The sequence below is a fragment of the Carassius gibelio genome, chromosome B2 (genome assembly GCF_023724105.1).
Source record: "Carassius gibelio isolate Cgi1373 ecotype wild population from Czech Republic chromosome B2, carGib1.2-hapl.c, whole genome shotgun sequence".
Taxonomy (NCBI): domain Eukaryota; kingdom Metazoa; phylum Chordata; class Actinopteri; order Cypriniformes; family Cyprinidae; genus Carassius; species Carassius gibelio.
Genome location: NC_068397.1, coordinates 5619815 through 5635050, shown reverse-complemented (window position 1 = coordinate 5635050; position 15236 = coordinate 5619815). Strand labels below are relative to the sequence as shown.

General features: G+C 34.7%; 1 protein-coding gene across 2 annotated transcripts; it reads left to right on the top strand.

The window, feature by feature from the left end:
* Positions 1-1147: 1147 nt before the first annotated feature.
* On the top strand, positions 1148-10261 carry rgs18 (regulator of G protein signaling 18). Of its 2 annotated transcripts, XM_052549516.1 has the most exons (6): positions 1148-1270; positions 1420-1511; positions 4157-4255; positions 4430-4491; positions 5168-5334; positions 9630-10261. In XM_052549516.1, the coding sequence occupies exons 2-6, from the start codon at positions 1459-1461 to the stop codon at positions 9873-9875; spliced, it is 627 nt and encodes a 208-aa protein (XP_052405476.1). In that variant the 5' UTR covers positions 1148-1270; positions 1420-1458; the 3' UTR covers positions 9876-10261. The 2 variants fall into 2 exon arrangements, with proteins under 2 accessions (XP_052405476.1, XP_052405475.1); XM_052549515.1 differs by lacking the exon at positions 1148-1270 and having other exon boundaries at positions 1320-1511.
* The last annotated feature ends 4975 nt before the right edge of the window (positions 10262-15236 follow it).

Here is a 15236-nt window from a genome sequence, read left to right as displayed (position 1 = left end):
TTTAACTAATGCTAAGATTAGTTTCAGCTTATTTTGAAGTCTTCACAAGGCCTCATGAAAATCCGAGCACTCAGCTGAGACTGAGGGTCAATGACAGTTTCACACATTTCTTGATAATTTCTTGAAAATGTATTGATTATTCACATAATGACTTGATCATTCTTTAAAATAATTATTACAACTGCAACTGACTTACATACTTGTTCTGATTATTTTTGGTATCATTTGTTTTTGCTTTTTGTGGGGTTTAATAAAAAAATGATAGTTGGTGTAACTATAAGTCAGAAATCCTTGAGAGATTTAAACAAGGAATCCTTTTTTGTTTGTTTGTTTGTTTCAATTATTTATTTATAAGAAATCAGCTTTGCTTGTAAATATTAAAAATGAAAAGTTAAAAAGGTCACATGAAAAGACCCTTCCTTCCTTACTTTATATATTTATTTATTTATTTATTTTATTGCTGTCAAGTGATTTTTCGCGATTAATTGCATCCAAAGTAAAAGTTTTTGTTTACATGTGTCATGTTTATATATTAGATATATTTATATGTAATATAAATGATTTGAATATAAATATAGGCATGTAAATACATGTAATTACTTTCAAAATATATACTGTATGTGTATGTATTTATATATACATAATAAATATATACAAAACACACAGATATTATGGAAACAAAACATGTATATTGTATGCAATGTTTGATGGCACTGATTGATTGATTGATTTCTTAACAATAAAAAAAACATGATATTTGTAGCATGATTGTTTAAGTATGTCATTTGACAGTATGTTTAAGATGTGCAAAAGCAAAATAATATATATAATACATATAAATTATTATAATTATAACACATTGCATTCTAGTAATTAAATTTAATATGAAGTTGCTTTGATGAATGCATGAATGAAATTAAGAAAGTTTTTCTAAGAAGGTAAAATTATTTAGATTGTTTTCAGACATCTATTATAAAGAGTTGAGATGATAAAGTCTGCTGATTTGATGGAAATACTAACACGGTTTTTACAGGGGTCTACAGTCCTTCCTCTATATACTTCAGAAACCTCTGACCACACGCTGGCAGCCCACCATCCTGTTGTCATTTAGAAGGAAGTAGGACGTTAGGTAAAACTTGACTAATGCATATTGCCTGAAAATACATTTGCTTTGAATTTTTCTAGCAGATGGATGTCCTACAGCAAGAAAACCCAGGCAGAGAGATATTACAGTAAACGGCGGGTAGTTTCCCTGACAGGAAGTTAACAGGTATGGGAAATGACCTCTTAACATGCTTAGAACACAAATATGAGCTTCAGTGTTTGGTAGTTTACACTAGACCGAGGACCTGCTGTGTTGATGTGTGAGTGTCAACAAGAGGGAAGAGCATGAAGATTTTTGTGTTTCTGTTTCCTCAGTTAAACTTCTCTGCCCCCAAGGAGGAAGCATATCGCAAAATGCTCAGTGAGGACGAACTGCTCGCCTGCAGAATGAAAGATACCCAATTGAGGTACAGTTTTTTACCCACACTTTTCTCATATTACCACCGAAAGCACTGGGGGGAGAGATGTTGTCTCGAATATTCACCCTCTGGGGCTTTCAAAGATTTTGAAGTGTATTGAAATTAAGTTTGGGTAGTTTTCTCTTCATTGTGTGTGACTTCCTTTATTTCAGGAGCTCTTTGTTGTGACAAAACACGAATCTATTTGCCTTTCATTTAGTAATGTGGAACCTTTGGGATGTATTAAAACAACCTTTCGTACGCTTAAATGAACAAAGCCAAGAGAAGAAATCATCCTGCACCAGAGAACGTTGATCAGTGTAAAATACACCTGCTTCGCGTTAGACACATGAACCTGGTTTTATGAATATTTCTTATATTAAGATTAATTGTAGTAGTATTTATCTAAGTGCTGATCCAGAGATATGTCTACATCATTTCTTTGCTGGGATGAAAATTTTTTATAGTGAGAACCAAAAGTACAACTATTGCTATAACTAGGAATGCATGTAATACATTGAGAATTAAGTACATAAACAGTGTGTTTTACCAGAACTCTTATTTATCATGTTTGTCTTATAGCTGTTGATCAGAATGACATTTGTGCTTCAGAACCTATAGCTAGAACTCAGTTAACACTTCCCCTTTATAGCTGTCACGAACATTTGGTTTGGTGCCTGGTGGAAGTAACACATGTGGTGTCTGGTTGTACCACACCAGAGACAGAAAGATAGACAGACGGACAGATAGATAGATAAACAGACAGACAAACGGACAGAAAAACAGACAGATAGATAAAAAGACAGACAGACAGACAAACAGATAGATAGATAAAAATGCATAGACAGACAGACATATGGACAGATAGACAGATGGATGGACAGACATACAGAGATGGACAGATAGATAGATAAAATACAGACGGATAAACAGACAGACAGATAGATATAAAAATACAGATAGATAGATAGATAGATAGATAGATAGATAGATAGATAGATAGATAGATAGATAGATAGATAGATAGATAGATAGATAGATAGATAGATAGATAGATAGATAGATAGATAACCCGCCCACAACTCGGACCGCAAAAAAAGAAAAAGAAAATATTTTACCCGACCCGCTTTTTGACCCACATTTTTTAAAAGTAGTAAATGCTCATCGTAGCGTCATTGTGCCATAGACGTAGTGGTGTGGGGTAGGGGAAGATGTTGGGGGGAGCAGAGAGCACAGTTCTGAATATTCCGCAGCGCTAACTCATTCCGTGGGGTCACTCGCTCAACCCAGAATGGCTGGCTGGTTCAAAAATATGTGGAATAAGGTCTGCCTCCGACATTTTTTTTTCTAGTCGACTAGTAGTTGTTCATTTAAGCCATTGGTGGACAAATCAACCCTTTATATTAATTTAATTACTTTAATAGGCTATAGCCTACAGGATAATAAGCGTTATGACCGCATGCATAAAGCTTGCCACAAATTCAGTTCGATTATGAATGTGTCTAAATTAGCAAGGATTGTTAAGTAAAACATTGATCAAAATTAAGATACAATTTATACAAAACGAAAATCTTTTTAAACGAGTTTTCTATAAAACAAAACTTAATGAAGTCGTCAAAATCATGTGTTACAAAAAACAGCGCCGTTGCTCCCCATTCTTCACATTTTCTTCTCCATCTCTACCTGCAGACTGAGCTAATGCGTCATCTTCGCGCCAGTTTTTCAGGCAATAAAATGTAGCCTATGTATTTCAAAATTTGTTTCTAGTACTATATAAATAACAAAGGTTTAATTGGCATCTTATTCAAACAGCCCGACCGACCGCGACCCGAATATCATGAAAAATATTTTTGGATGACTCGTACCTGCGGATAACCACGGGTGACCACAGGCACCCGCTCATTTTGGATCAGCCCGCGCATCACTGATAGATAGATAGATAGATAGACAGACAGACAGACAGACAGACAGACAGACAGACAGAGAGATAGATAGATAGATAGATAGATAGATAGATAGATAGATAGATAGATAGATAGATAGATAGATAGATAGATAGATAGATAGATAGATAGACAGACAGACAGACAGACAGACAGACAGACAGACAGACAGAAAGATAGACAGACAGACAGACAGACAGACAGACAGACAGACAGACAGACAGACAGACAGATAGACAGACAGACAGACAGACAGACAGACAGACAGATAAATAGATAGATAGATAGATAGACAGATAGACAGAGATATAGATAGATAGATAGATAGATAGACAGACAGACAGACAGACAGACAGACAGACAGACAGACAGACAGACAGATAGATAGATAGATAGATAGATAGATAGATAGATAGATAGATAGATAGATAGATAGATAGATAGATAGATAGATAAAAAATACAGATGGACAGATAGATAGATAGAGAGATAGATAGACAGACAGACAGACAGATAGATAGATAGATAGATAGATAGATAGATAGATAGATAGATAGATAGATAGATAGATAGATAGATAGATAGATAGATAGATAGATAGATAGATAGATAGATAGATAGATTCATTGATTCATTGATTCATTGATTCATCGATTCATTGATTCATTGATTGATTCATTGATTGATTGATTGAGCTTTTTCTCTTTTCAGGAGTAAGGATAAAAAAGGTCGACTCAGTCTTCTTCTGGCGAGGTCTGGATCGCATGAAAACGTCAGTCCTGAGAAGAAACCAGCAGCTAAAACTAACCAGTAAGCCTTCATCATGTATAAACACTTATTCAATATTTATTTAAGAAATTGTGGAGTATTGTCAAAGTGTCACTTTTTAACACCAGTAGGACAATTCAGATAAAAATGACACTAGTCATAATGCAGCACATTTCCAACACTTAAAGGCTTCACTGATTAATGTGATTTGAACAGCATCACGCCAGATGTGGCTCTGAGATGGGGTGATTCATTTGAGGAGCTGCTGAGTCACACAGGTAGGATCTGTTCATCTTAGCAGTATAATGTAGCATACTGAATGTTTCTTAATTTCATACTGAGCTAAAGTGTGCATCCCGTCGCAACCTCAGGATGACAAAAACAGCTTGTGACTTAAGGGGGTTCTAAACTTTCTGGTTTGCTTGCGATTCTTACCAATAAAAAAGTTTAATTCAACACACACACACACACACAGTTTGATTTGTGCCACCTAGAATGTGTTTTGTCAGTTTCTGTGGATGCACAATTATTATAGTAATAAATATAGCTGCAAACAGTTATTATGTGTCATATCACTGCATCTAATGAATTTATGAGAAGTTCATTGTCTATCTTTTACTGGCACCACTTGTTCCAGTTGTTAACATTAGTTAAATAACATTAACAAATATTGATAAAAACTGTAACAAATGTAATTTAATATAAATGTATAGGACCTTATTGTAAAGTGTTACCAATGTACCATTATTCAAAGTTTAATTTTTTTGATCAGTTGGTCGTACTGCAACCAAGTTTGCATGTATTATCATGGTAATGTGATGATATTTAGAACAATCTGTATCAGTATGCAAAAGCATTGCAGGATTAATGCCTCACTTCCTGTTTGTTTTCTCGGTAGGTAAATTCGTCAAGGTTTTAATTTAGCAATTAATGTGACGTTGCATCTTGTTTCAGATGGGGTAGATGTCTTCACACGGTTTCTGCGCTCTGAGTTCAGTGAGGAGAACATTGAGTTTTGGTTAGCCTGTGAAGACTTCAAGAGCACTGGGTCTGCAACCAAACTGCAGTCTAAAGCCAAACAGATACACGCCATTTTCATCGATAAGGAAGCACCCAAAGAGGTACACACACATTTGCATTTGAACAATAAGAACAGGGTAGTTTTGCACAAATGCATCTGTGCAAAAAAAGAAGCACCTGTTCTATTGTGCACATCTTCCAGTAGACAGATTTTTGAAAATACCTTTCTATTAATGGGTTAGTTAACCCAAAAATTTAAATTTGGCTGTGTTTCACTCACCCCCGTCACATCTTCTTTCGGACGAATCCAATCGGAGCTATATTAAAAATAGGTCTTTGATCTTTGCCACTCAGCATGTGTTGCATAAATCAGTCCAAAATAAGTTAAACAGTATCTCACACACCTCCTGGGGGTGAAAAAAGGGCCTCCTGTGGCGAATTGATGCATTTTGTAAAAAAAAAAAAAAAAAAAAAAATCCATATTCAGAACACTGATGACATATGAGGTCAGCATTGCACATGCACCAGTGAGTCTCGTGAAAGCCAACAAAGCAAAGTTTCCTTACCTTAGCAAAGGAAAACCTTCTCTTCTTGGCTTATATTGAAATCCCCCAACATTCTTCTATACCAATCCTTGTTTTGTACTTCTAATTAGTGACCATCACTTCTGAGCCGTGCATGCGCAAAGCTGACCTCATATGCCATGCTCCCGGAACTGCTTCTATTTACAGCAGTGAATGCAAGCTAGATTAAAGTGATTATTAAATTTTTCTTACAAAAACACATAAATTCTACACAGAAAAACACATAAATTCTCCTTTGTTCAACCTCCAAGCCATGTGAGACACTTTTTTTATGGATGTGTGATTTTTATGCAACTTCTTTTGGACTGATGCGTACAACACCAGCTGAGTGGTGTTAAGTAGCTTGAAAGATCAAAGACAATTTTTATATAACTCTGACTGGATTTGTCTGAAATAAGAGAGTCATACACACAGGATGCCACAGGGTGAGTAAAACACAGCCTAATTTTCATATTTGGGTAAACTATCCCTTTAATCCTAGTGGACAAAAAAACTGTAAAAAATTCCAAACAGTCTTCCTTCTGTGAAACACAAAAGGATCATTTTGAAAGAACATGCTGTTGACTCTTTTCCATAGGATTACAATTAATGGAAACTGGAGTGTTTAAGCTTTAAAAAGGAGCCCATTCCCATTTTAAATCATAAGAATGGTCCATACAACTGGTTCTGAGTGCACTTTGGTCCAAGTCTTCTAAATGTTCTTTCTTCAGTATGTGACTGAACATTTTTAGTGATCTGAACCACTTAAAATTAAAAAAATGGCACATGAAATTACATTATTCCAAATGACGTTATTCCAAATGAGGTGACGCTATTTCAACGTTAAAGCATTTTTGCCTTTGTTTATGCTCTGTACCCAGTATGTTGCAAATACTGTATAATAACTGTTGGATGAATTTGAAATTAATTTGAATTTGATTTAGGTTGAAATTATATAATTGAAATCTGCACAATTCAATGATTTGAAAATACTAATTTAGACTATTCAGTTTTAAAGCTAGAAGCAGAAAAGTAAAAATGTATTGCAAGCAGTGTTGGGAGTAATGCATCACAAATAATCACAAGAGAGTTACATAATCAGACTGCTTTTTTCAAGTAACTAGTAAAGTAATATATAACTTTTAAATTAACAGGAAAATATCAGAGTTATTATGCTGCAAAACGTGCAATTTTTTTGGCAGCAGTGTTGGGGGTAACGCATTACAAGTACAGCAAGTTATGTAATCAGAATTTTTTTTTTTTTCAAGTAGCTAGTAAAGTTGAAAATGAAAATTAGGCTGTGTTTTACTCAACCTGTGCCATCCTATGTGTATATGACTTTCTTCTTTTAAAATTACAACAAATGGATTTTACTTTTTCATTCTGATTTCCCATTTAATCACTAAAACCCTTAGTGTTGCTAGACGCAACATAAATATGGTCATGTGACGATGACGATAATTAAATGTATAATGCAATATTGTTGACGAGTAAAAAATAGACTAAATGTGGTTTACAAAATAAAAACTATGCTAAAATGGTCAACCAAATTGAGATGAAACAAAATGTTATAACGTTATTTTGTCTCGTTCAGCCACGTTATTATTATTATTTTGCATAACGCAGGCGACATCAATTCCTCAAGCCCCATTTGTGGCATTATTTGGAAGACAATAATAAACAAAGTTAAGTCGGACACAGAGAAAGGAACTGATGTGTGTATTTCTAACATATTTCACTGGTAAAATAAATGTTGTAAATTCTAATCAGAGCGTCTTCCACACTAGAAACGTCTCCTGTCCCATGTTGAGAGAAATTGGAAGCATGGTGTAGAAGCACTTGCTGCAGCCCGAGGATTATTAATTTGACTTTTGGTGTGAAAGGGCTTTTACTGTTGCCAAAAATAAAACTTCTGGATTTTTTGTTTTTAAAAATAAATAAGCAAGCCCAGCCCAGGTGACAAAAGTAATGCAAAAGCAAAACAATGCATTACTTTCCATAAAAGTGTAACAGAGTGAAGTAACTAGTAATGTATTACTTTTAAATTTACAATACATTTTTTAAAATGTATTAAGTTTTGAAACATGCAACTTGAGTTACAAGCAGTTTTGGGGGTAATGCATAACAAATAATGCGAGTTACGTAATCAGATTAGTTTTTTCAAGTAACTAGTATTAGTTACTTTTTATGGAGTAACATTGTAATGCATTACTTATAAAAGCAACTTTTCCCAACACTGGTTCCAAGTATCCAAAATTTGTATTTAACTAATTTTCCCCACCAGTACAACCTGTTTATCGGACCCCACAATAAGTAAATGCAATCTGTTTTGAAAAGCCCCTTATTTCTGATGACGAATGGTGCTACGTTGTTGTTGAGCGAAGCAGCACTTTGTGTAACCTCAGCGGGAGTCATATTAAAGAGAAACACGGCTCTGTTAAATGATATCTGTAGTGTAGTGCAGAGCTGCAACACCATCAGAGACCTGCCATTGTGTTTGTGCAGAGGCCATTGTCGGCCACCGGCCACATGACTGGTGGCAGATGTGACCGTGTGGTTTTCCTGCTTTTGGCTGCAAACTCCCCCTCTGCCACCCACACAGCTGAGAAAATAGACTCTAAAAAACTGAGAAGTGAAAATGAGGCAGTGGGGCACACGCTCTAGTCTAACCAAAGTAAGAATGAATAAAGCAACTGAGAATGAAAGGAAGCAATGCTGAAAATCAACTTTATCTTATCACTGCTAGCAAAGGGAAACCTCATAATTGTATCACTTGTATTTATTCTTAAGTAAGGAGCAATGCATGCATAGCAACTGCAAAATGTTCAACAGACATGTGTTAGTCTGATGTAATACTTTAAGAGAAGAAGTAGCAACTGTGGCCTGGACAGAGGGAGAATGAGACAGAGCAAGTGCTGTGGTCAGAAAAGATGTGTGTAAATAACAAATAAAACAGAAAAACAAATAACACTACAAATCAAATCGCTTTAATTTTTTCATAATTTTCATAATACAAAATTTGCTATAGATTATATAAACAGCACAACAGTGTGAGTGAAAAAGCCCGAATTTAAAAAATGTACATGCATTTGAGAATGTTTCTGTATTTGGTTTTGCAAGTACAAATTTGTGCTATCTATTAATTTATTCACAAATAATAAAACGCAATTCATGCATGCATAGGCTTGAGGTTATGAAGTCAGAAATGTTAGAGTCATACTATATAACTGTTCTGATATTATGAAAAAGGAAACATTTATTGAAAATTATTATTAATAATAATTAGTAATATTTGTGAAAAATATTTTTAGTTTAAAAATATATTACATTATTATTGTTGTTGTTGTTGTTATTATTATAGAAAATAATAATTAAGATAATGTTATTACTTTTAGTTTGATGGTTACACCACATCACAGTTGAAAATAAAGTTTAAAAAGATTAAATTTTCTTGTTTGTACACTGGGCATCATGCGCTTTATTAGAAAACATTTTGACTGCATCTATAAGCTTTTGTACAAATGAGTTCAAATATCATAAATTTGCTCAAATGTTGACTTGTCAGTACCATTTTACATTACAACTTTTGTTGTAAAAGTTTACAAAATACTAAAACTTTCGGTCTGGTCTCAGACTTTGACAGCTGATTTTTTTTTTTTTTTTATGATCAGCAGTATGGCGAAATCATAGTTGGACCACAAAAATTCACTTACAACAACATTTTTCATTTTGCATCATTTCAAGTATCTTGTCTTTCATTGTAGTGCACAGTTCCTGAAAACTGAATTTTTGTTGACGTCCTCACGCTTCACGTTTTGCTCTTTTCCCCTCAGATCAACATTGACCACTCAACCAAGGCCACCATTGAGAAGAACATCCTGAAGCCCAATAGGTCCTGCTTTGATGTAGCACAAAATAAAATCTACAGCTTAATGAAAAGAGACTGCTACCCACGATTCCTCACCTCCGACATCTACTTGACCCTGACCAAGAGGGCAGGCCCACCTACTATGACCAGGAGAAGGTCCCGCTCCTTCGTTTTTAATGAACGTTCTGAAGGCACACCGGCTTGGTTGTAGATTTGTACTGTAATGCTAGTTGTTTTATTGTATATTGTCAATAGCAATTGATCATGTGACTCCTCCTAGCTATTTATTAACATTAGATCCTGTGGGCTGGTATTTAAATACTAATCATTCTATTGTGATTGTCAAACATTGGGATCTGCTTGAAGGATTTCATGCCACGCTTAATTTAATCCACATGTTTAGAATGCCTAAACATTGTAAATAATGATATATGTCTGTATTATAAACTGTACATAATTGTCTTTTATTTTGGCCTACAGCTAATTGTAACCATGGCCAATGTTGTGTCACTCTCAAAGACATTAAAGAGAGAACAAAATGTTGAAAGAGCTTTAGAAAATTTAAAAAATAAAACCACATTTCTGAGGAAAAAAATCTATATTTGTGATGGAGTTTGATTGTGTAGCCAGATTTTACACAGTCTGTTCCAATAGAGCTGATAACATATTTTTGTAGGCCAGCATTGAAATTAGCATCACCCTGGTTCTCTGCAAAAACAAAAAGAAGAACAAAAACAGGATTTTTCCATTAGCTTTTGAAATATTGCAGAAAGTAAGCTCTGTGACCAACAGAGGTTCATGATTCTTACACATTTTGTTCATTAAGATAATATTCACAAATTAATATTTTAAAGGAGTCATATTATGCCCTTTTACAAAATCTTGAGTACTAGACTAGGTTTTCCTAAAAATAAAAAAAAATAGGCCTTATTTTTCACATACTGTATTTACATTATTGCAGCACCTGTCTCAAAAGTCCTATTTAGTTCCTGTTTCAGTGTAACCCCTCCTTATGAAATATGAAATTACTCTGATTGGGTAGCTTCAGTTTCATCTGCCCAGCTGTAAATATTACTGCTGTGTCAGTTTTGGTGTGCCGCTGCCTTCCGTAAAATGTGCATGTATGAAAAATAAATTTGGCCAAACAAAGGGGTTTTGGAATCAGGGCTGCCATAGTGACAATAGATACTAGAGCAGCACTTCTTCTTCTTCTTTAGCTCAGCTCAGCGTTACTCTCTAAAAAAAGTCCCTAATTATCTTAGTTACTTTTCATGGAAGAGCTGTCAGTTACTTGTTTGAAAAAGTAACTCGTAAACTTGTAAATATAAAAGTAACGCATTACTTTACTAGTTATTTAAAAAAAGTAATCTGATTACGTAACTCGCCTTACCTGTGATGCGTTATCCCCAACACTGGTAGTCTTGCAGATCTTTTTATTCTCAAAAATCACATGAAGTTAAAAAACTAAAGTTGGGCATCCCTTTGATGGATTTCTAATATGTGTAAATGCAGTAACCTAAAGCTAAACAAGAAAATATCTTGAGCTTATTTCAAGCGTTTAGCCAAAAACCCGTTCAAAACAAACAATAGGAAGTACTAAATTGCCAAGTCATTTCCAGGTTTTGGCCTACAAAATTACATCATCCCTGCGACAGCTCATTTTAGTCAAGAACCTTGGCTCAAGTCTAGCGTGCAGTCAGTAGACAGACTGTGGGAGGTCCACAGGTGCGGTGCTTGAGGCTGCCACAGTTTGTGCTATGCAAACATGGCTAACAGGTACTCAGTGTTTGCAATTTGTCGAGATTTCATCCCAGTGATGTATTCTTTTTTTCCCACTAATCATTTTCTCCGAGATGGACACATCTACCTCCTGATGCGAATCATTAGAGCTCATGTCAGGCTTCCAGCTGTCTTCAGCGAGACCCACGTCTGATCCACTGTCATCCTATCAAACCAGACTGCTAGTGTCTCACAGCAGACATCAATTATGCATGCGCAGACAGGCTACTGGAATGCATAATGTCTAACTTTGGGTGCCACCAAGCAGAACGCAGTCAGAGAATGAATTAAAAATATTTGTATCCAACATTTTACTCAGTTTCTGTTTGCAGCATGAATGTGCAGAATAATTTTGATCCACAAAGCAAACCATTTACTTGAATTAGTGCATCATGGTCTCAAGTAAAAGGTGAATGCTGAGGTCAAAGACTGCCAACCACATCTTGCGGGAAAACGTAACTATTTTACGAGGTGGTGATTTCTTATAAATCTGTATGATGCAAATTGTTTTATTTTCAGAAAAAAACAAAGTATGCATGAAGGCTTACCTATAAACATAACCATCATAAGGCATAAGCATTTTTTACGGAAAACGAACAACAAATTTAAACGAAGAAGCCACCGATTTGGTAAAATGTAAAATACATTACTTGCCATGAGATTCTGTACAATTTTGGTGACCCTTTATTCTTAGATGTCTTTATTACAGTACATTTAAGTACTGAGTAACATTAATAGAGTGCAACAGTTGGGTTCCAGATGAAAAAAATGCATTTATTTTCTTCATAGGGAAATTGATTTTTAATGATAACTTACAAACCTTTATAAAGACAGACCTACTCTTAGCTCTGAGATTTTTAATCAATAGAACGATAAAAAAAATGCATTACCCATGCATTAACCAATCAGAGAGTAGAACTAATCAAATGAGCACTGAGCTTCACCCACTCCTATCAAGCATATGTATACATATTTTGCAATAAATTTCTAGGGGGAAATTAATGGAAAAAAAAAACTTTTGGAACCAGTACCGCTGTAAAAGTGGGGAGGCACCAATGCACTCTATTTAAAACATACTAGGTTTAGAATTAGGGTTTGGGTTTGGTTTAGGGTTAGTTGCATGAAATTATTCATAATTTACTGTTATTACTATAGTAAGCACATGCAACATGTAACAAGTGCACTGTAAATAAAGTGCTGCCATTCATACTTGTAGTGATGAACATCTAGGGATGTAAATTCCCCCAGTTTCCCCCATTAGAAGCTCAAGGATGCAGCCCATAAATCTTTAAGCCTTTAAGCGTTATCAATCTTAAAGTTAATCAGACTAACACCATCAAACCATAATGATCATAATTAGCCCTAAAATCGAGCATCTTGGTAGAACGATTATTTTAATAGCTATTAAAGTGAAAGAACTGGGGTTTCATGAATCATAAATGGATGTTGACTAATGAACTGTTTCGTGAGCTGTGTGAGATCGAGCAGAAATGTGTCACCATTACAAACACAGAAGACTGAACAGAAGATATCTTACACAGTAAGGTAACCAAAATGAACATATGCCCTATGTGACCATATGGAAACAACGCCTTCTGTGGTATAACTCTTGTTGTGGTAGATTGTAATACAGACAAGTATTAGGGTGACATGATTGAGTGTGTTGTTGTGTTTAACACCCCACACTGCTGCTTTGAGATACACCAGATGTTTCTGCAAAAGCATTTGACCCTGACGGGAAAGAGAAGCTAATCTTAAAGTGATAGTTCATCAAAAATTAAAATACTGTTATTTACTAACCTTAATGTCATCCAAAACATGTATGACTTTATTTTGCTAAAACACAGAATATATTTTGAAGAATGTTTTTTGTTCATACAATGAATGTCAATGGGGGCCAATGTTGTTTTGACCTCACTGATTTCCAATGACAGATTTTTCATATTTTGGAAAAAAATTATTTGATCTGAATAAATTGAAATATCCTCTCTGCATTGTGAAAAGAAAGCAAAAGTATTTACTCCACCAAATGATATATAAACTACCATCATCTTGCTAAGATACACAAATCACAAAATGTGAAAAGGATTATGTGTGTTTTTGCTGTCATCCAAGAGTGGACTAATAACCCCTTACAGCACATCAACTCTCCATGCCACCATTATACAGCCATGCAGCACAATCTAGTTAGTAAATTATATCTTTTAGCTGACACTCACAGAAAAACAACACAAGAAGTTGAAGCGTATCTTTGTGTGTCACCATAACCCGACTGATGGCTTGGCAGCATATGAAGATTTGACACTGATAACACGAATTCATCCCTGTTGATGCTTGTAAGAGCGGTGGGGGTGTTTTGCACGTGGATGTTAAGTGTGCAGAAGGGCAGGAGGGACAGAGGTGAGAGGAAGTTCATTTAGGAACCACAGCTCCCCCTGCTGGATGACGGAGTTTGTACATTTTGACACTTGATGTTAGGGGGATAGTTCACCCAAAAGTGACAATTCTGTCATCATTCACTAACTCTCCTCTTGTTCCAAACCTGTATGAGTTCCTTTCCCCCTCTGAACACAAAAGAAGACATTTTGAAGAATGTTTCTAACTGAACAGTGGACAGTAGTCATTGACTTTAATAGTTTTTTTTTTTTTTTTTTTTTTTTTTTTTCAGTACTATGGACGTCGGTGACTACTTATTTGTTTGAAACTATTTGGTTACCAGCATTCTTCAAAATACCTTCTTTTTTATTTTTTCAACAGCTAAAATGAGTTCATACATGTTTGGAACAACTTCAGGGTAAGTAAATTATTATATATAAATGAACATAAGTTTGTGTGGAGTAAGATTTTCTTATGGCTTTGAAAGTAGTCTCTTATGCTAACCAGGGGTCCATTTATTTATTTATTTATACACATTTACAGAAATAGAGTAAAAACAGTAGTATAGTGAATTTTAATTATAATGTAAAATAAAGTTTTTTTATTTTTATTTTAATACATATTACAAACGTGTAATTTATTCCTGAAAGCTGAATTTACAAAAATATGGTATGTGTTTGTATAGTGTTTTTGTTTGTTTGTTTGTTTGTTTGTTTGTTTGTTTGTTTGTTTGTTGGGTTTTGTTTTGTTTTGTTCGGTTGTGTTTGTTTTGTTTTTTAGTTTTTTGGACACAAGTGGTCCGTCTGTGCATATGTCGGGGTTAACGTTCTCAAGTGCCGGTGTCATGAAGAATTTGGTGTTTGTTTGTTTGTTTGTTTTGTTTTGTTTTGTTTTGTGTTTTGTGTTTTGTGTTTTGTGTTTTGTTTTTGTTTTTGTTTTTGTTTGTTGTTTGGACACAAGTGGTCCACCTATGTATGTTGGGGTTAACATTCTCGAGTGCTGGTGTTTGTGTAGCGTGTGCACATGAATGTGTGACATCTGTGGTGAACAGCCAATCACGAGCCTTGCAACACAAAGCAAGATTGATTTACTTCTCGCGAGAGACCAAGCGAGATTCAAAACTAAAGGTTAAAGGTTAAGAGATTTAAGAATAACAAATTTAAACGTCATATGAAAAGTGAAGGAGGACAATTAAAATAAATAATCCTTCAATGCAGTCACAAGTGTAACCTGTTAACTTAGTTTATACATTTGAAAATATATAGTGATGGAGACTCGAACATGTAAGGTCAGATTTTTTATTTTTTAAATAGTGCAATCTTTTGATACTAAAGCTTATTTATATTACATGATCTGTATACATTAATATGTATTTAAAATAAATGATTTATAATAACTGTTAAACTAAAATTGTTTG